Source organism: Anopheles maculipalpis, chromosome 2RL (genome assembly GCF_943734695.1).
Source record: "Anopheles maculipalpis chromosome 2RL, idAnoMacuDA_375_x, whole genome shotgun sequence".
Classification (NCBI taxonomy): Eukaryota; Metazoa; Arthropoda; class Insecta; order Diptera; family Culicidae; genus Anopheles; species Anopheles maculipalpis.
Genome location: NC_064871.1, coordinates 68,230,748 through 68,252,883, shown reverse-complemented (window position 1 = coordinate 68,252,883; position 22,136 = coordinate 68,230,748). Strand labels below are relative to the sequence as shown.

Here is a 22,136-nt window from a genome sequence, read left to right as displayed (position 1 = left end):
ACGGTGCCGACTTATGGAATTGGGGGTCAGCAAGCATAAAATTCGAGGGTATTTGCCAATCATTCGCGTTCACGTCATGTGCTGGCAGATTCCCTATCAAGTTGTCTACTATCAAAAAGTCGGCGCTCAACTCATACGGGCTCGTTCGTGATGAAATGTTGGCACGCACCGATTTTGTCACCGGGGTGTTCGAATTTCCCGCTCCGATAAGTGCGATGTTAATCGCATCGCATTTAAGCGCTAATCTATGAGCAAGCTGGCGGCTCATAAGATCAGGCTGAGACGCACTATCTAAAAGTGCTCGCGCAGGATGAGCGACACCGTGCGCGTCAACTATCCGAACTACGGCAGTTTGGAGAAAAACGTGATCGTACGTTTGCTTGCTCGTGTGTGCTGCTACGTAGTGTGCTTGTGTATTCGCCATGTGATCGTTAGTGCTGTGTGGTGCATTTACGGGAGCATTTCGCGCAGCTGGCGTGGTGGGTGCAGTGGGAAATGTGCCGTGTGAAACTTGTGCGTGTAGTAGTGTGTGGTGCGCTAAATGGCAGTGTCGACACTTGTATTGCGAGGAGCAATCACGCGCTCGGTGATTGTCCCGCAAGCAATTTAGGCAAATTCGTGTGTCTAAAGCTGTTCGGTATCGTTGTGCAGGATCCATAGCAAGGAATCGCTGGCATCGCGTAACGGCGTGAGGCATATTGCATACAGGGCAACTGTGAGGTTCTCTATCGGCGGTCGCAAAGCTCGTAGCGCGCAGTAAATTTGGACGTCGCGTGTGTGTGATAGGCTCCGCGAGTGACGTATCTGGTTTGTTTACTAACAATGTTTCGAGTACTCGCATTCGACGTTGTAAGAAAATTACAAGATTCTCGTAGCTTGGATTTTCGTCATTGGAAGCGTGCTCTTCCCAATCACGGAGCGTGATTGTTGGCAGCTTGGTGCACAATAAATGCTCCAAAATACTGCTCCAAGCGTCAGTATCTTCACCCAAGTGGTGAAGCGTATTTTTGTGGCGCTCAAATTCGTCAACCAGCTGATGAAGGGTCAACGCACCTTCGTGCCTGATCGGCTTCATGCTAAACATGGCCTGCAGGTGACGCTTTTTTAGCAAATATTCATTGGAATATCTTGCAGTGACCATTTTCCAAGCTTGGTCATAATTTGCCGCACTGATTGTAATCGCCTCGATAACTTGCGCCGCTTCACCCTTCAGCGCTGCACGCAAGTAGTGAAATTTTTGTATGGCGGGCAAATCTACGTTGTCGTGTATAAGACACTCGAAAGTGTCCCTAAAGGTCAACCATTGCATGTAGTCACCATTGAATTCCGGGAGTGTGATGGTGGGCAATTTTATTCCCTTCAGGGAGCTGTTGCCAGCCTTTTGCTGCGCGGCCTCATTACGCGAAATTTCCTTCATTTTCGCTTTCAATTCGCCTTCCACGTAGATTAAGCGTGGCTCGAAATCCTGCCTCAACGCGTCGTTATGCTCGGATTCTTCAACAGTGGTTGATGCATCTTCCAGCTGTTGTTGAATGTTCTCCAAATCGTTTGCCAACTGCTGGACTTTATTAAGTCGTATTTCCACGGCATTGGAGTCTCGCTCGGGATCAAATTCCCGTAAAAACTGTTCGTGTCGCACCAAAGTAGTGAGCAAAATCGTCCTTCGTGAAGCCAAAATTGTTTGAGTAGGCATTTTGTTAAACGGTGCGAAAGTTGCGTACTCGAGTGTAGTGTACTAAAATGCGAGCTAACTACCGAAATGCGCGCGCGTGGATTATGCTAAAACTTATCGAAAAAATCGCGAGTATTCGGGTTGTAAATATCCTGGTCACGGCACCAATGTTCTTTCGCGGATTTAATTTCGGATAAGTTTTGTTTGTCGCAGCTAATAGTTACCAGTTGATTCGCTTTTGAAAATGGAGAGAGAGCAAAAAGCCTTTTCGCCCCCTATTTATTGTCTTTTGAGGAACAGTTGGTTCCCTTGCCATCACCACAACAACAATCTTTTGTGTGCCGCAATCCGCTCCTCCGACAAGTCGACTGTCGGAGGATTTACAAAAAAAGTAAAACAATGTTCCAACAATTGCCTATAAAACTATGGAAACTATTATGGCATATGGTATCGGATAAGTTTGAACTATTGCTTAAATTTCTTTGTATAAATGACTGATGTGTAAAAATCTAATGAGGCGGTTCTGCTGGAGTTTGTTGGGTGATAGGATTGTCGTTAAATCAGTTTCTAGTTGGCAGGTGGCTCGGTGTGTCGTGTATCCATGGCAATCGGTGAGGATTCAGCGGACGGTGATGTCAACACCACAGAAGCTGCAGAGTGGAGGACTGGATTTTTCTAGGAGGTAGGAGTGCATAAGGCGGGTATGACCTATACGGAGGGGTGAAAGGACTCGTTGGATGTGGCTGGATTCGGTATCTTCGCATGAAAAGGTGTTGTGCTTGATAGGACGGAGTTTGTTGCTTAGGTCTACGTTGTGTCATGTGGAGTTCCAGTGTTGGGAGATGGTGGTGTTGGTAAAGTGGATGGCATCAAGGCGTGAAAGGGTGTTGTATGGTTCCTCAGAACGGAGCCGACCGTCGTTGGCAAGTTGGTCGGCTTTCTCGTTTCCATTGATTCCGGAATGAACCGGAGTCCAACAGAAAACGATTGTCGGGAGCGCAGGTATGGAGTCTTGGAGCTGGATGTGGGGTTTTTTGGAGGTGCCGTGTGTCAGGGCAGCCAGAACACTGGCACTGTCACTGAAGATGACGTTCGGTCGGTCAGTCTGTAGTCCTTCGTCGGCGGCTAGTTGAATTGCTATTGCCTCGGCGGAAAAGATGGAGGTGTGATTAGGAAGTTTGATGGCGCAGAAGTCCGTGGTGGAGTGGATCCCACAGCCGGCTGAGTCCAGATGAACGGAGCCATTCTTAAAGATATGATGAAAATGTTTGTATTTAGTCTGAATTAAGTGAATAAAGGTACTATTGGCGATGTGGCTGTTTTTCCGGATCTCCGGAGAGAGCGTTTGAGTTCCCAGTCTATGGCAGGTGTACGGTGGTATCAGGGACGGATTCCCCGGCGGGTGGATTGGATGATCGGTGGTAACTGGTGGTTGGTGAGTTTCTGTAGTTTTGCGTTTGCTCTGGTGAGGATTGCAGTTGTGTCGAGTCCTTTCTCAAGGATCCGAGCTGCAGCTTTCACTAGTCGTTTGGTGATGATATGTTTCATAGGAAGGAGGCCGCTTTTGCAGAGGAGGGAGTTGATCGGGCTGGTGACAAATGCACCAGAGGCATAGCGGATGGCTGTGTGGTAAATAAGTGCTACTCTCTTCTCGAAGGTTGCTCGTTCGCTTGAAACAATCTCAATGCCGTATAGTAGTTTGGGTAGGAGCAAGGTGTTGATGATGCGGTTTTGGGTTATACGAGAGGCCCGAGCTTTGCCGGCTCGAAGCATCCGGAACAGGTTCGGCCGACAATCGAAGGTTACGCCGAGTATGTCGGCAGTCCGTGCGTTGGGTATTTGTGTGTTGTTGTATTTGATCGGTCGTCGGTTTGTACAGGGCGTGTGTTTACAAATGTGGAGGATTTTGGATTTAGGGTGGGATATTTCATAACCCGATCCTCTCGACCACTGTCGAATCCCGTCAACCCCTGTTTGCAGGAGTTTGGTTTGAATGCATGGATTTCTGTAGGACTAGAGCAAAACAGGGATTCCATGCTAATGAGGAAATGGTTGGGAGAGATAATGGCACCTTGTGGGACAACGTTCTCCAGTGAGTAGTTATTGGATAATTCGGTTCCTATTAATACTCTAAATGTCCGGTCCGTGATGAAGTTTTCAATGAACTTGGTTAGAAGTCTACCAAAACCCCAGCGGGACAGCTGTAAAGGATGGCATGACGCGTTGTCCGGTCAAAGGCTTTGCTAAGCTCTATTATTGCTAGGTCTATGTGGTGTTCGTTACTTCTGGTTTTCTCTAGTAAATCGTCCAGTCTGGCAAACTACGTTTCCGTACCCCTACCACACCGAAACGCATGCTGGTGATTGTTGAGGAGGCTACGATCTTCTAATTCCTGTGTGAGTCTACGGTTTACCATCCTTTCCAGCACCTTAGCCATACAGTTAAGGAGCGAGATTTCCAATTCGCCGGAATATTCCCGGTAGACCAGATGTGATTGTAAATCTTAAGGAGTGTTAATTTGGCTTGAGGCGTAAGGTTTTTAAGCAAAGGATAACCTATGTTGTCAGGGCCTGGAGATTTGCCCTGACATTTGCTAAGTGCTCAGTTTAGTTTTGCTTTCGAAAATAATCTATTGTATCTATTGTCAGTGGCATCTATTTGAGGAATTGGGATCTTTTCTGTTTTGAGTTTGCAAAGTGTTTTGCAAAAACTTCAGGTACCTCAACTGGTGGAATAATAGTAGAGGGATCGGATGGTTGATTAAGACGTTCATACGAATGATGTTACGACTGATGTCGAATCATTTTGCATTGAATGCTCATCTACAGCGTATAACTCTGGCTCAGACAAAAGTGTGTGGCTGCGGTGACGGATTCCACGATGTGGATCACCTTCTGTGGTCCTGCGCGGGATTTGAAACCGCAAGACCCTCCTTGTCGAGCGCAGTCGAGAATATCGGCAGACGAACGGGTACAGAAATTAGAGAAATGTTGGCTACCAAGGACCTCCCCTACATGAGGATCGTTTACCGATTCGCCACAGACAACGGTCTTGTCCTGTGATTCCACATCCCTAGTATCCTTCCAATCCTTATTCGTATTTCCTCATTCCTTTTTTTGTTAAATGTTGTGTTGTCTACGTCTTAAGTCTATTTTTTGTAGTGCCACGGGTGATCCGATCACTGGGCAACAGCACTCGAGGGCGATTCCAACAGGCAGGCGTTGTTCACAGTGCAGTGTTCTATAGTCCAGTCCAGCATTGACACATTGAGTTTGACAGCGTTGGCGTTGGGTTCGGGCTGTATGGCGGGTTCAGTCTCGAGAGTAGTGAAGTCGCTTTCGCTGCTGCGGGATAGAGCTTGCCGTTCATCCTTAGATTGAACGCTGACTAGATTGAGCTTGGAATGTCATTGCTGGACTGCACTGGAGAACACTGTACGCAGACAAATAAATCATCCACCAATACATCATCATCATTATCATCACCACAACCATAACCGAAAATGCCCAGGATAAGGCAAAGAATAAGGAGAAAATGCCTTATCAATATGATCATAACATTTATTCAACACGAGCGGTGTTGATAATACGGCACTGGACCGTAATAATCAATTATAAATAAATAAAAAAAAATAAAACCCATATTACACGAATTCTACTCGCCTCGATTATTGTATTGGCTTATGAAAAACGACCAGGCCTTCACGACAAAAAAACACATTTGTGTGACGAGATCGACGAGATCTAAAGATTTTGAGATTAACTTTGAAGCTACGCACAAAACAGAAACGAAACCTTAAAAACTCGAAACATTTCTACAGTTTTTTCGTGTATAAAAAAAACACAAATCCATTATAATACGTCACAACATGTTATTTTACATCACGTTCAACGCCCGTCACCCATTTCCATAATGCGATAATAACCCTTCCGAGTACCGAACGGACTTTCATCCGGAACCAAACCATAATTAGGTTAATACATTTCACATGTATTCTCATTCACGCACAGCACATGCCTGGCACGACGGCCAATGACGCCTCGTGCCGTGACTTGCAGACGTATCAGATTGGCCACACTTAATTACATTGACACGAGCGTAATTAGTACGCAGGAAACGCACTATGGAATGGTAACACAATAGTACTCGAGGGTGGTAGACTCGAACCCAAATATTAAACAAGTAAATTAGCAACCACGAGACTTGTTGCTTTAAGCAATACAACGCGACAAGGGTGAAGCGACGTGCAAACTTGTTTTGCTATAAATTAGAATTATTTAATAAACAACTAAAAACTTACCTTTGCGGTACTTTTACATTGAAGTTCGGAGCCATGATGCACATCACTTTACGCTCTTTGTAAAATGGAAATGTCAAACGTTCAATGTCAAATGCTGACCAGCTTATCAGGATGCAGCAAGCAACCGTCCGTACTGCATTATGATGAAGCTTTCTCGTGTCTCTGCTTCCTTAGTCACACTAACGGTCCCACTTCGGAACTGAAGCATAAAGACACGCGCAGGGTTGTTGTTTGTGTGTGTTTCTTCGACTTTTTTTTTTATTGAAAATCCAATATACTTCCTCCTCCGCTCTACTCTCTGCTTTGCGTTCAGAATAATTCTCACCAGGGTGTTTGTATTTGCATCTGCCTGTTGTGCACGTTTCCTAGTAGTTTTGTTGTATTTGGTGCAAGGATAGAAAGGTGCAGTAGTTTTAGGTTTTAAAACGGGTTTTTTAAGGGAGGAAACACAAACGATAATCTTAAGAGGGTTTTCAAGAAGCTTTTAAAGTGTACAGGAAATAATTCATAGCTAAAGATTCACACTTCAAGACGGTGCATTTTAAACGCTACGAAGCTTAAGTACGGAGTGGTACGGAGGTTCATTTTTGTTCACACTTTCCATTAGGGATTAAGAATAATCAGGTAGTGAATAGACGTCGAACAATAATTATATTAAGGGATGCTTGTTAGGCAAACTCCTCCCGTTCTCATTTAGATGATCGCAACGTTTTGTGTTTTTGCTAGGAATTTTACTGATATGATGGAATGAGACGAAACAAACCGACCCATTGCCGGCCGCCTTTTTTTTGATTTGTTACACTTACAGCAGCACCTTACCTTAAGGGTTGCACTACTAGCACGCTTTATGAGCATTTTTTAAATCCTTTAGGTCGTCTGTCGTTTTTTGTGCTTTAATGTTTTGTGCTTTGTGGGTTTGAGGTGGTTTGCATACTGATCATTCTATTTACTTTGGAAGCGTTCTACGTTCAGTGTTCAGGCTAACTGCATATCCAATTCTTTGGCTTGTGCAGATAGATAGGACAGTGCCATACGGATCGACCAAAAATATTTAGCTCCATCTATGCTTCGGGTATGGGAATGTATGTACGGATTGGCTGACCGTCCGGTTCCATATTTGATACAGAAATCCATACGGATAGCTTTAATTCGTTTTGTTGTTTTTTCAGATGATCATATCATACCGTTTTTCTTTAAATAATGTATATAAATTGTTACCAATATACGTATAAATAGTGCCAGTTTTGTATAATCATACGAATACGTACAAATTATACGCCACCACAGTAGAGTATATAATATAGGACACATTAAGTTTTTCCATGTTTAGTTTTGTCTGCCTCTTCTTCCTTCCATCTCAGTCGCCAAAATGTGTTACACTGTTGCATTAAATGTTCTTTAGTTTCTTTGGTTTTGCAAGTCTTTTGCATACTCGTTTCAGTACGGCATATAAAACATCTATAACTTTTTGTGGTTGAAGCGTTTTTGTTCTTTTTTCTGTGGTTTTCATTTTCGTGTTTATTAATTTATACATTTTGTATTGTTTTTTTTTTTGTAGTTTTTCAATATTTTTTCCCCCTTTTCCTTTATTCGTTCTTGGTTATTTGTTTTTAAATGTTGTACATAAATATATGCTCATGGTGCTCACAAATACTTACCGTTCTCTAGTTTGTTTTAAGCTTCCCATACTGCGCCCTCGTTTAAGCTCCATTTTCGTTAGATAGGTCTTGTTATGGTTTTTGTTTTGTACCTGCACCTGCAAGTATGCAAAGCGATGCTGCCTCAATAGTGTGAGCTTGAGGCTAGTTTTGTTTTAATTTGAAGTAGGTTTAATTTACATTGTTTTTCCTTCCCTTTTTGTTATCTTGTTGTTCACTCTAGTTATATAGTTTGTTAATAATACACTTGAGCTGGATATAAATATGTGGTTTTTTTTCTCTATTTGTTTAAATGATTTCTCTTCTTCTAATCTCTTCTCTAGCGATAAAGTTATACTTTGCATCAGTCTACATTTTACAACGGTGTTTTCCTTTTTTTTTAGCAAATGTTCAATTGAACTTGTTCTGTGACAGAAACCAAATTCGAAAAGGTGGGAATTCAGTTCGGTGTATGGTTGATTTCCGTTTTTTTCCTACGCAATTTTCCTGTGGTGCATTGATTTCTGAAACCTTTACTTTGACGTACGATAACTGAGTAAAAAATAATAAGAACTCAACTGTTCCCGTCCGTTTTTTCAAACGCAAAATTCTTTTGATAAAATTAAGGGAAGCAAGATTCTCTTTCTTTCCTTCTATTTTTGTGAACTTTTTTTTAAAGTGTAACCTGTTATCTTTGGCTGGAAAGATTCAGATAATATAACTAGCGAATGTAACCAATTTTTGTTATCTAGATGTAATGCGTCCATCAACTAGGGCACATGAAGAGAATCAAATAAGCATTTAAATAGTGGAGTTCAGTGTAGTGATGGTAACGACTTAATGGAAAAGATTAATTTGCTTTACTGTCTTTCCAGCGCCTCAATCGCCTTGAAACGTCTCAATAAAATAGTTCTGTAGCGCAGATTGCATACTTTTCGGGGTATAACTCGATGTGGGAAATTTAGTTCACATCTATGTGAAGAAAATATGTGTAATCTTTTATAACAAAACTACCCATATAAAAACACATTTTTTCCACAAACCCGCTTTGTTAACTGGGTTTTTTTTTTTTTGTTGGCCGGTTAGTTTACCTTCTCTTTGGTTTTATTGGGTGGGAACGGTTTTATGTCACTATTTCCCTTCGTGTGTTTTATATCCTTTCGTTGCTCTTCCTTTTTCATCCTGTCATCAATTCCCAGATGGATCCGGTTCGGTACCTTTACGATTTTACGATGTGTCGTCTCACATTTTGCCACCGGCTGCTTATCGAAGAACGTGCCACATGGCGATGGGTTTACGATTGTTCTGCATCAAATCCTGCCAGTGTTGCGTACCGCTGCCACCTTCGCGCAATCCCACCCCACAGCCCAGATCCTGCCCTTCGCCTTCGTTCGATGTTACAAACAGCTCGACACCGGCGTCCTGCAACTGCGACGACGGCAGCTCAAACGTAAACGCCTCGTTCCAGATCGGGTTTGTTGGGTCCAGCGCACGAATTGCACTGGTTTTACGTTTTTTTGTGCGCTTATCGTTCACGAGTAGGTACAGCTACACACGACAGGGTGGAAAGGTAGTGGCAAACGTTCAAAGAATTCGTGTCCAAAAGTTAAAATACACGTCGAGCATACATACCTTCACGAAGGGTTCGTGGGAGATGGAGAGGTTCTTCGCCTTCATCACAACCACCGTGAGCCGCTCCGCTTGGGGCAGATAGCTTAGCGAGATCAGCAATTCCGAGGACGATTCTGAAGGTTTGCGTACTGCGATCAAATCTCCCCAAAGCTCACAACCGGACAGGTCGAGTGTGTTCAGCAGGAAGCGAATCTCGCCAATGACTTCGTCGTGCGAAAAACGATCGTAATCCAATAGCTGGGAAGTTCGGTAGCGAAAAAAAAAACGAGAATCGAAAAATAAACAACGTCAATCAGTGAAATGAGGAAAAGTATATTTCGGGAATGGAATGGATGCTTGTAGCAAAATTCTGTAACCGGTTGTTAGTCTGTTTCGGAGAATAGAAATGAACGCAAAAACTATTCTATCAACTAGATAAAACAGTCAGAAGCCATGTCCACATATTCCTTGCTTTTTTGTGGCTCACTTCCTGTACAACATATCACATTGCAAAGGGATGAAATTGAAGGAAAATGTACATGTTCGAAACGAAGCTAAGGATGGATTTTTGTATTCATGTGAATGAAATAAATTACTTGAAATTATTAAATGGAATCATGTAAGCTTGAGTGCAAAAAACTTCAATGTAAAATGGATAGAAAAATGATCTTCGAATAAAGTATAATGGTTCGCTACGTTATTATTTTGAAGACTGTTCAGTTAATTTGAATAAATCAAGCTTTCCGAATTGACTACTCGTCAATTGCTTTGTGCTATTAGTCAGCTCAACATTATTCTTTTGAAATTCAATTCAAAATGTATTCAAAAGAACGGCCAGGACGAGTTACTGTTCCAAAATTGCTTTGATCTTTTAAAAGCATGCTTACGTCATGCACTAATAATTGATCGTATTTATGACATTAAATTTACCAAAACATATAACATCTCGATGGTATTTGTTACGCGTTCCTAATATGTGGAGACCGGCGCCATTGCTGCACCTAACACCGGACCTCATCTGCTTGTTAAATTGATTCATTAAATTGGATAAGGATTGGCCAAAACTATAAAATAGTTAGTAATTCTTTTTCGGGGATCAAATCCCACTCAGTCAGTTTTTCCGTAGCGAGAACTGACTATCTAACGATGTGTTATCCATAGGTCTCGTAAGCCATTAGGTGGCTGGCATGGGCATGCAGGTTGTTAAGCCTAGAAGATGGTCTTTTTATTGTAAAGTTTAATGGCACGTCAATGTATCGTCAGTCAAGAGGATGCTGATCATGAGGAAAAGGTAGTTTATATTTTAAAAGAATAATTTGTTAATTGGTTTATTTATTAGGAAGCTTGAGGCTCTGTTAAAGCATCTAAAATTATTTTATCAAAAAATAATTCGTTTTACACGTGTTTCATGAGTTATTCTCACAATAATATTACTTACAATTTAAAAAAAAACTGTGCTTTTAACTATTATTCATGAACGATTGAACTGCTATGGGGTTTTGGTGGACTTCTAACCAAGTTCATTGAAAGCTTCCTCACGGACCGGACATTTAGAGTTTTAATAGGAACCGAATTATCCAATCACTACACATTACAGAATGGCGTCCCACAAGGTGCCATTCTCTCTCTCCCACCCTTTTCCTCATTAGCATGGAATCCCTGTTTTGCTCTATTCCTACAAAAATCCAAGCATTCCTTTACGCAGACGATACTATCCTGGCCTCGTGTTCTCGTTCCGCTGGCGAATCCCGTAAACTCCTGCAAACAGGGGTTGAAGGGATTCGACAGTGGTCGATAATGTCGAGTTATAAAATATCCCACACTAAATCCAAAATCCTCCACATTTGTAAACACACGCGCACAAATACAACAACACACAAATACCCAACGCACGGAGTGCCGACATACTCGGCGTAACCTTCGACAGTCGGCCGAACCTGTTCCGGATGCTTCGAGCCGGCAAAGCTCGGGCCTCTCGTAAAACCCAAAGCCGCATCATCAACACCTGGCTCCTACCCAAACTACTATACGGCATTGTTTCACGCGAACGAGCAACCTTCTAGAAGAGAGTAGCACTTATTTACCACACAGCCATCCGCTATGCCTCTGGTGCATTTGTCACCAGTCCGATCAACTCCCTCCTCTGCAAAAGCGGCCTCCTTCCTATGCCAATTATCACCAACCGACTAGTGGAAGCTGCAGCTCGGATCCTTGAGAAAGGATCCTGCAATCCTCACCAGAGCAAAAGCAAAACTACAGAAACTCACCAATCACCAGTTACCACCGATCATCCAATCCACCCGCCGGGGAATCCGTCCCTGATACCACCGTACACCTGCCATAGACTGGGAACTCAAACGCTCTCTCCGGAAATCCGGAAAAGCAGCCACATCGCCAATAGTACCTTTACTCACTTTATTCAGACTAAATACAAACATTTTCCTATCTCACCCTGGGTGGTAAAGGGCTCCAGATTGACCATTGACGGGGAAATTTTTAGTACAAAATTCCAACCAGAGTTCTCGTCGTTCATCAAGAAACACTTTAAGGGCAAAGACACGGTGTTTTGGCCGGATGGGGTAGATTAAAAAAAAGTAACCTTAAATGGCTGCCTCCGATGGGAAACTTATTAAAAGCAATTATCAGTTTTAAGGTTTTATTCACTATCCGAAACAAATCCACTTTTTAAATGCAAGGCTATTAATCTATAATTTAAAAGAAAAGGATTGTTTTAAACGAGACTAAAATAATATTAACAAACGCTTTCCAATCAAATCCCAATCCATCGCTGTTCACAATAAAGCATCATTTCTGAATTTAAGAAAATTACGTATGTTTACTCATATTAATAGATTTGCATAAATAATATTTGATGTCATACAAAGCCGTCAAACTTCAAATAAATCAATAAACTTTTTCAATATGTATACAGACAATTTTGACAGTTGACAATTTATATGGCATTGCACCATCATAATTATTTGAAAATAAATAAATAAAATGTCTATGTAAGGTTTAGTTCGTACGGCAAGCTATTCAAAATGCTATTTTTTGCTTTGCTACTAATTTTAAAATATTTAAAACTACTTAGATTGATTGAAAATATTGATATTGAACTGAAGATAAACGTCATGCTTTCTGGTGATACTGTATGTCTGTGTGTTTGATATTTATGTTATGTTGATATTTATAACTTTTTGTCACACAAAATAAACGACGCTCAACCATTCCTGTTCCTGTGTCATTCAACGGTAAAAAAGTGGAATATAAATTGCACTAAATTCGCCGATAAAATACCGTCGAACCGAGCAGTCTGTGTGCGATTTTTTCGTTCCCAAAGCGTACAATGAAACGTCACAAACACACTTGTGCACACACAAAAGAACGGATCATGGACCGGGTTTTATCGGGGATTTTTCTTACCGGCGCTGAGGAATCACATTTACGTCCGGAGGTTCAATAGATAGGACGGACTACATGTACAGACGACCCCGGACGCACGGTGAACTAAGTCGTCTAAGGTGTTAACATCTATTGAAAGTCCACACAAAATTTGAAGGTTCATGTCACGGACACATTGAAAAAACCCGATTTTGAAAAAAGATTCTGATTGATGGGAAGAAGTTCGCTTGAAGGTTAAATGTTGTAAATATGAACCATTTGCATAACGGAAGCACAATACGGCGGAGTGAGCAGAAAGCTGTATCTCCCAGTGCTGTAAATGTCAAACGTACCGGCTAACAAAATTTCCCAAAGAAGGATTCATTTGATGAGCGTAGTTGTTGGTCTGTTTGCTTGCGGTTATCATGCGGAACACACCAAGCAACAACTTTTGCACCGAAAGCGAACCTCGTCAGCATTCGTGCACTAACGAGATCTACCAGAATAGTTTAAATTACATCCAAACATTACAGCGATCCGTGCCGTTTCCCACATACCTGCAGCACAAAGTTGCTCTTGACTAGATTGCGAGGTTTCAGCGGGAACGAGAGTTGCTGGTCAAAGTACGGATGCGTTTCGGTTCGGTGTACCGCCGTCTGTTGGGTCCGCTGTTCTTCGTCCGGTTCCAGGAACAACTTTACGTACGGATCTCGAAATCCAGCATCTCCGGCAGGCGTTAGATCTTGTGCTGTTTGAGAATTAGGTAGAGAACAGTTAGGTTTCTTCATGTACGCTAAATCATTACGCAAATGTAGACAGATATCGTGTCGTTCCGTACCCTCAACCAGATGGACCAACAGCTCTTCCTTGCTACCATCGTACTTAAGCCTCAGATGAAAGCGTCCCAGAACCGAGTGGATATCGTTTGCTGCCAAAATCACCGGAACTCGTCTCCGGGGCGAACGGCTGCTGTCGGAGCGGATGGAACCGATAGGACTGTCGGGAGCATTCCCCTCACCCACCAGTGACATTACACCCGAAAAGGTGCTGTTACGCTTCTTGGGTGAGTTGAACTCGCGTGGACCACCGCTGCTGACGACCGATGTAAGACTAGCTTTGCTGCCCCGTTCCGTGCCATCGGCTGGTCCCACGGCGCCCGAATTACTTCCGGAGCCGATGGGAAAGCGTCCCTCCAGGCTGAATGTACGCATCGGGCTAGGCGAGCGAGATTTCTGCGAAAAGATGCGCGGAAATAGTTTGTTAAAGTAAATTTTATACAGATTTTGATACTTTTACTAAATTCGTACATTATGCGACTGCATTTATTTATTATTTTGAATTATTTAAAAACATCAAGTGGTGTTTATGCCAAATAAAGTGCAATTTATGAGAGAAAAAAGAAACCTTTTAGCGTAAAAATAACATCAGAAACCCCTAAAGTTATGCAATTTGTGATATTAGAATATCTATTTGTTCGTTAATAACAAAAATAAAACCAAACGACTCCTAAAATTATGCAATTTTCTGTTCAAAAGATAGCTCTAAAAACCCTTTCAAGTTTTACATATGTATTAGACTTTTCCCCAATCCATATATTACTTTAACTAAAAGGAACACACCGATATGGCTTTAATCTTTCAAAATTAAATAACAGAAATGCACTATTACCTACCCTCAGAATTATATTATCGGAAGTAGTCGAGCGTGTGTCGCTGTTTGCGTGTGTCATAAATTTCGGCACACTCTCCCGGTAGCTCTGTGCACAAAAAAGCATGTTAAAAAAAACAAATACAACTTCATCAATCCTTCTTGGCTCACTTACATATGTACTTCCCATCTTGATTAGGATTAGTACGTGCCCATTGGGTTTGCCGAGCAGAAACTTACCGAACTTCTCGAATGGACACTCTCCATGCTGTTATTGCGCGAGGCAGACGAAGCCGCTGCATGCGACGGTCGATAGCCGGGTCCACCGCGTGTGTCACCCGTGCCGTACGATTTTTTCGTCGATCCCACCGCGGCGAGTGTCGGTTGCAGTGGACTGGGTGTTACTTCCACTGGGCCAGTGCCTAGCGTTTCCGAGCTAATCGAATGATGGACGACACTGCTGGCTGGCTGTACCGGTACCGAACCGCTCGACACGTTACAATCCTGCAGGTTAATCTTCCGGGCTGCCTTTTTCTCCTCCAGCCGGTCCAACTCGGCCCACTCTTTACCCTTCCGTCGTACCACGTAGTACCGGTACATGACGATCGTGACAGCGACCAGTAGAGCTAGACCGGTACCGGCTGCTGCACCGAGCACGGCTGAGCTTACGAACACCATGCCTTGGCTGTGACTGGACCGGGCGCAAACGAATACCCCAAAGGACTGCAGACACTATCACGAGTCTGATGAGTGAAATACTTCCCTAATGGAAAAGAGGGTCGACAAAAAAACAAGGCACAAAACATATTAAAGAGATACCGACAAGTAATGTAGTGTGGCGTACATTTCGCAGGGTAAAAAGAGCAACGATAAACAAAAAAGCAAACTTTAGTCCATCGATCATTCTAGCTCCAAGTGGTTCACATTCATACATCGATGTGTGCCACAAATTAAGTTCAGCTGCTCTGGAAGTAATTAAGTTCGAGGTTTGATGTTGGTGTGCTACTTTCAAAAAGTAGTTTGGTTGTATAGGTCAGGTACTCAGGATGCGATTTGTTTTGTATTTTAGCATCAACTTTCCTTAGACTCAATACACCAAAAAGTATGCAATTTTCTTTATAAAATTGTATTGAACTTGACACAGTTTGAAGACTGCTGAGACTGCCTATGTCTACTCATACAGTGTGGGACAAAACAATGAGTCCATTTTCATTAGTGTTTTAGACCCTAACAAAAAAAGGGGTAAAAAAACAAACGAATGATACCCATTGGAAACAAAGTCTCTTCAAGCGATGTAAAGACTCAAAGAAAATAGCAAAATATTTTAAATAATGTTGACGATAAAACAAGATAACGTTACCCATTAACCAAAATAGCTAGAGAGAAGGTTACAAAATTCAAGACAAAATACAGAATATTAAACACATTAATATTAAAAAAAACTCATGAGTTATCTCTTCCTGCCAAGGGCCTGGACATATAGACGAAAAATAGTAAACAACTTACTTGGCTCATAATAAATATAATAATGAATATTTCATGACCATAGACCAACAAGAATATTTCTTTGAAATCGCGAGATAAAGCAATACAGTTTAGCTTCTGGCAAATAAGTAGAAAATAAATTCAATAAATTTAGTTCAATAGCATCATAGTTGTACTATGTGTGTCTTTCACTGTGTCTGTCTCTCTTTAAATTGATTTCACGAACAAGCTGTTTTTTAATGAATATCCATCAGCTTTTAAATCTATTGCCTTTCATTTACTATTCATCATTGTTGAGATTTTCGTTCTGAACCCATTTGATTCGTTCCGTTTCTTGAATGGTACGATTGAACCTGGGTACAGATAAAATAAAAAAAAAAAAGATTTTTTGGCCCTATATTTTCCTGTCTATGAGAATGTGAAACCACGCGCTCTAATAGTTTTTCCTGCATGAACTAAATCATACTACAACGAAAGCAACGCTCAACACAGATCTTTTCTAATGAAGGAAGATCCTTGGAAGAACTACGATATTGTTGGGTAGACGAAAAGACTAGACTGGCAACAGTTGCGCGACAGCCACTGTGATATCTTCTATATTCCTTTAAAGAAGGTTCATAGAACCTACCAGGTTCGTTCCGTTCCTTCCCGAAAATTAAACTAATTCCATTCTGTTCTAGAAAAAAATCTTTCTATCTTCATAGGTAACAAAACAAGATGATCTTATTGTTTTGCCCAACACTGTACGTTGCATACTTTCAGGCGTATCTAGAAACAAAATACAACATACATGGCACACGTGCAGAAGTAACGCCAGTGTTGATTAATGTTTATTGAATAAATAATTTCCTAATCTCAGATCATTCAGTGCGGTAGTAATGGGGCTAGAGTGAGTTTGCTTATAGCCTAGATTCGTTTCTATAATAGTTCATGCGTTCGGGTCATCAATTACAATTCTTGCCAGCAACTCCACGAAAAGTAGGTTATTTAGCAATTAGATGCGTTACGACAGTAACCAAAAGGTGAAACCATGACCATCATCATATAGGCAAATAATAATTTATTTAGTCACCGAAAAACCAATCCATACACCCATTTTCTTGCACACATTCTAAGCAACCACAAGGTGTTTGCTCCACTTATCACCAGCAAACCATTAATCAGGTGATGCATTTTTTATTGTCACCCTTGTATTTGGGTTCGTTCAATGACGAACAAAATAAAAACACTCATCTCGACCACTCTATTTGCCACGAAAACCGTCGCATACCGGCACTAATTACCGCAAACTAATTTGCTTCCTTTCCAAAGGGTAAGATACAACCATTCGTATCCCTAGGCGCTTGGTTTTACTGTAAGTAATGGATAAAATTGTGATTAAATTACCGACCTGTGGTGAAAATCAAGTGAAAGGATTTTCACACTCATTGGAAGAATGCTGTCCTCTCTCTCTCTCTCTCTCGCTCTCTTCCTCGCACTCTCTAATCTTCTTCCCCTACAGCTAATTATCGGCTAACCTCCGAGAAGGTTACGCCGTAAGTTGCGATTGTTCCAAGGAAGCGAATCCGATAAGCTTCTGTAATTCAGATTGAATTGAACGCGCGGTGCACGAAAAGGATTTGGCTCGTTAAATGCCCGACGCCGTTATCTATTGGTAAGCTCGATTCACTGAAATCTAGAACCGAGCAGAGGAGACGACGGTTCACTGGAAAAATTGGCTTCCACTTCCAATAGCAAACGTGTCTCCGGTTTTCCACGTCACCGAGCAGCTTTTGCTGAGCTGGACTTCACAGGCTGTCGACGGAAATCATATCCGCCGGATAAGGCGGTCCCAGCAGGATGGAATAGACACGACAGTCGGAAATCGAGCCGGTTGGAACGCGGAAATTGGAATGGAAAATCGATGCTTGGGTAGTGGAAAAAACAACTTCCAACTGCTTTCTTCCTTTCTGGGATAGGATGTGCCATTTATTGGTTTCCTTCGTCTGGGGCGTTCAGTGCGGGTTTAAATGAACTTAATTTAAAAAAAGCGTTGTGCCTTGAAAGCTTGAAGTATCAAGGCTCGTAGAGTGAAGTAATTGACTGCACAAAAAATGTGTATTTATACGAAACAAAATTCAAACTTCTAACTCATCGCAAAAATTCCATCTTCGCGAACTTATTTTACAGTGCAATAGACAATTAAACGCTTTGGAAGGGAAAATTATCTTCCCGGCGAAGTGTTTGTCTAGTCGAGAGGATCGTACAAAGTTGTGGAAAGTTTAGCTCGTGCGCAAACTTCCACAACTTATCAATAAATGCAATCAGGATACAGACACTGGATGTTCTTGCTGGCCTGAGCCAAACATTAAAGTCTACAATGTATTCTGCAAAAGGATCAATTTAATTAAAACGAAGCAAAAATATTTCCTGGAAAAATTAAATCGATTGCTGCTGAGCAGGTGTACTGATTGTATTTTACCCAAATCCAAACGTTTGTTGATAACAATCGTGCCCACATGCTTTTGATTAATTAAATGAATCGCATTAATTCACAGCGAACTTTCTAAAACCGATACTACAAAACACTGTTGTTTTCGGCGGTAATTGGGTTTCTCGGTTATACCGTTTTCTTCGGTAAAATAAACATTTTAACAATGGTCCTATTCTTTCCCATTTGAGATTTTCCTGGTAAAAATAGCAACATTAACACTTCCAAACAAATTAGCTGCGAAGCCAAAAAATCAAGCGAACCTTTTTTTCCTTACTTACTTCCTAAACTGATCGATAATGGTGTTACCAATAAAAAGAAAAGAGAAAGTTCCTGCGGAACATTTTATTTTCAAACAACGAAAAGGATGTTAAAGCCTCGGAAGGGTGTCATTTGACGCCGATCAATTTCAATCAGCTCACTCATTGGGATGCCCATCTCGTGCACTGCAAACAAACAGAAAAAAACAAGCAAGGAACAAGCACAATATCAGCAAGTGGTGCGCTAGGGTTTGAAAACAGATTGGGTGGATGCGATCTAAAACAAACAACAGCATTAAAGTGATTGATTGTATAATCTATCCGACAAATCCGGGGATTTGCCCATTCGATTCAGCTTCCCCAGGGTGTGTTCTGGTTTGATTAAGTTGCAAATGTTCAACCACTGTGATGGTAAAACCTCTTTTACCTAGATGCCAGCCACCTACCGACGGGTTAAAGGTTGAGAAGGTCTGTACAAAAGTTTCATCATATGTGTTTTGGTTGGCTCCTTAAAAGTGGCACATATAAATGTGAAGCTGGTTAAATAATTGATTACATCGATTGTGTTTATGCGCTGCAATGATAAAGTGTGAACCCACTGGGATAATGCGCTAGGCTTTAAACCTTTGTTTTGGCATAAAACTTATTATTGATGAGAAGTGTCAATTAGACTGTAAAATGGATTATATTTCCGCTTCAAATTTGAAATACACAACTTTCTATTTGTTGGGTCCATCAGGACTTATTTTAATTTTTAAAAGCCTGAATATAAACAATGTTTTTGCTATTGTCATACTTAATTTTAACAAATAGCTCACAAATGGTCAAGCCTTTACTATCAGTAGTTTGAGCTTTAACGGTTATCCTGTAACTGATCAAAGAGATAAGGTCAATTGTTTGCATCTTTAGTCTGGTGACTTCAGAGCACTTGGTTAAATACGCTCAAAGCTCATATTATGTTTGGTAGCAGTGCGTTTAAATGAACCATATGCCAAAAATAGGCTTGGAAGGAAGCGCCGTCGGATAAACTCGAATGAGCGATTATAAAAATAGAAGCCAGTATAAACGCACTGCATTAATAATTATTTATTATTTACTATTACAGGGTGTGCGGGCTAAATTTGACACCTGGCCTTTGGGTTTATATCTCACGGTTGTGACGTATCGAAATGATTGATATGTCATTCGATTGCTAAAAGTTGTGTGAACAAGTGTAAAAAATGTCTAGCTCCGTAAATATGTGGAAACCGTCCGAATTGTACAAGCGCGTAACGTGTGTTATGATGGTTCGTGCCGGCCATACGAATTCCGAAATTCGGAAGGCGGCGATGTGTTCGCTGAACACCGTAAAAACAATACGCGTACAGCTCGAGGAATGTGGTGAAGACGTGGATAGTGTTATTGTTCGCAAACAGCATAGCAGGCGGTCGGATTGTGTGCGGACCGACGCGTTCCTGGCCGGATTGCAGCAGCGGGCGACGACCGATCCTGGCGTCGGCATCCGGGCCCTGGCGCGAGACGTTGGTTTGGCCCCGAGCACCATCAAGGTGGCGTTAAATGAGGACCTGCGGTACGCGTCGTACAAGCGACGTAGGGGACAGCTCATAACAGCAAAAACGCGCGAAAAGCGGCTTGCCAACGCAAAGCGCTTGCTGAGCTGGCTGAAGCACCCGGCGCAGCCAGGCACGTTGTGGTTCTTCTCTGACAAGAAGAACTTTTGTCAAGACCAGAAGCACAACGTGCAGAACAACCGCTGGCTCACTTACTGTGCTGCTGATGTGCCCCTTGTGCCGCAGACGAAGTTTCCTCAGACGGTGATGGTGTTCGGATGCGTCTCGTCGGAGGGAGACGTGATGCCGCCTCACATCTTCCCCCAGGGCCTGCGGCTAAATGCTGCCGGGTACATTGACCTGCTGGCCACCGTGGTGAAGCCGTGTATTGAGACGGTGGCCATTGGGCGGCCGGCTCACTGCCAATTTCGACCGATACACCAGCACCAACGTTTGGCCACCCAGCTCCCCTGACCTTAATCCTATGGATTACTTTGTGTGGGGCACAGTTGAGCGGGACACCAACAGGGCGTCCTTCAATACCAAAGCGGAGCTGGTGGCCAGAATAAAGGCCGTGTTTGCGGCCATCCTTAGAGACATGGTTGTCCGGGCTTGCGCGCGGTTCCGGAAGCGGGTGCAGGCGGCCATCGACGCGGAGGGTGGGTACTTCGAATAAAATACGGCAAACATGACAAGCTAAACTTTGTAGAAAAATATTTTTTTAAATATTTAACATAAATTTGATAAAAAATCCTTTCCTATTCCCTCAGAAATTGTCAAATTTATTTCGAACACCCTGTATTTATGAGTTCAATATATTTGCCACAAAACCAATACAAAGATATCTTAAAACTTATTTTATGAACTAATCTTTTGTAAGACTAGTTCAGCTGTACGAATACTCAAGAATCAATGGCACGTACTATGAAGACGTGAACGAATAGTAGAAAGAGGAAGTTTGTAGTCAAAACGGTCAGCAGAATCATTGAACCACTTAAAAGGGAGAAGTAAAGGGTCGTCAGTAACATAGCGCGCCCGATGAGTTGGAAATAGAAGAGGGACTCGAAGGAGAATGAATCGGGTAGGAACATTGAGAGGAATGGAGTAGAGTCGAAAAGGTGGCATCAGTAAAATCCAAGCATAGTCTAGAGCTTTAGAAGCTGACAACGAGTAGAGTAGGGTTTCTAGTTTGGGTAATGGAGTATCTGTTTGACCAAGTTGGTATCTGAACACGACATGTATGATAAGGTTTTGCATTCTTTTTAGCACTCGTGTGATCGAGGTGGCATCTGAAGGACACCAAAAGACGCTAGCATATACCACCAATGGACGGATAATACCACAACACAAGATTTTGAAAGATCAAGGGTACGCTAACTCAGAGGCTAAACGTCTGATCAGACCAAAGGTCCTACAAGCAGAGCTGACTGTACCCAAGACTTGGGACGAGAAAGGTTGACGTAAATACATTCTCCCAAGTCTGATCCGTGACTCGCGGGCGGTTAACACACTTAGTCAGACAACCGCTAGGGACAGAAGGTACGATAAAAGGAAATGGAAAAGCAAAAGACCATCAGGAGGAAGGATTGAAAATACGTCATAATTTAACATAACATAATAATCAATGGATTATCAATTGGGGTGGCCCAATGGTAGTGGCGACGCCGATCTTCACTAGATCTCTGTTCTATCTTGTCAAATCCGATCCGGAACGTTCCTCCATAATGATGATTGACCATCTAACTACGTGGTATCAGCAAGTCTAGTAACCCATTCGATGGCCGGCATGACCTGGAAGGTCGTTAAACCAGGAAGAAGAATAATCTATGGAATACAAAGTGGCTTGAGTAAATCTTTGGATACTGGGAAGATTAGGTGAAAATAAATCACAAAAATTCCCTAACCACATCCAACAACCAACCCCTTTACCTAACCAAATATCCCACTTTAGGTGGTTTATCATGTAGATTTTTTTATATGTTAGTGTTAGTGTTAGTGTCAAATACTAACATAATGCTATACAATCGCATACGCAACGGTAACATTCCAAACCAAATTTTAATAAAGGTGATAAATGTTTACTCCTTCGACCAGATTCCGTATTGTCAATAATATATTTTGTA

At 42.0% G+C, this 22,136-nt stretch overlaps 2 protein-coding genes across 6 annotated transcripts in view; one reads left to right on the top strand and one right to left on the bottom strand.

Annotated features, from left to right (window-relative positions):
• The window catches only part of LOC126556046 (digestive cysteine proteinase 1), a 283,799-nt gene that overhangs the window by 64,420 nt on the left and 197,243 nt on the right, over positions 1-22,136 (top strand). Inside the window, exon 5 of one of the 5 annotated variants that reach the window (XM_050211219.1) lies at positions 2,863-2,872. The exons of the other annotated variants lie outside the window; for them this stretch is intronic. The gene's annotated coding sequence lies outside the window, so the exon portion shown is untranslated. Of the gene's footprint in view, positions 1-2,862; positions 2,873-22,136 lie in introns of those variants that run through there. 5 annotated transcript variants of the gene reach the window in all.
• LOC126556051 (synaptotagmin-12) lies at positions 8,856-14,944 on the bottom strand. The gene is made up of 6 exons (XM_050211226.1): positions 14,489-14,944; positions 14,274-14,357; positions 13,440-13,833; positions 13,159-13,349; positions 9,242-9,478; positions 8,856-9,157 (listed from the first exon to the last, which is right to left on the bottom strand). Exons 1-6 carry the CDS (start codon positions 14,924-14,926, stop codon positions 8,873-8,875), a joined length of 1,629 nt encoding a protein of 542 aa, XP_050067183.1. The 5' UTR covers positions 14,927-14,944; the 3' UTR covers positions 8,856-8,872.

Bases quoted from the DNA above. Each gene is read 5' to 3' on its own strand.
- LOC126556051 (XM_050211226.1), bottom strand. From the start codon at position 14,926: ATGGTGTTCGTAAGCTCAGCCGTGCTCGGTGCAGCAGCCGGTACCGGT. The intron at 13,350-13,439 runs GTACGGAACGAC...ATTCTCAAACAG, and splicing joins GTTGGTCCATCTGGTTGAGG to CACAAGATCTAACGCCTGCC. The intron at 9,479-13,158 runs GTATGTGGGAAA...CGAACTTCCCAG, and splicing joins AGAGCAACTTTGTGCTGCAG to CTATTGGATTACGATCGTTT.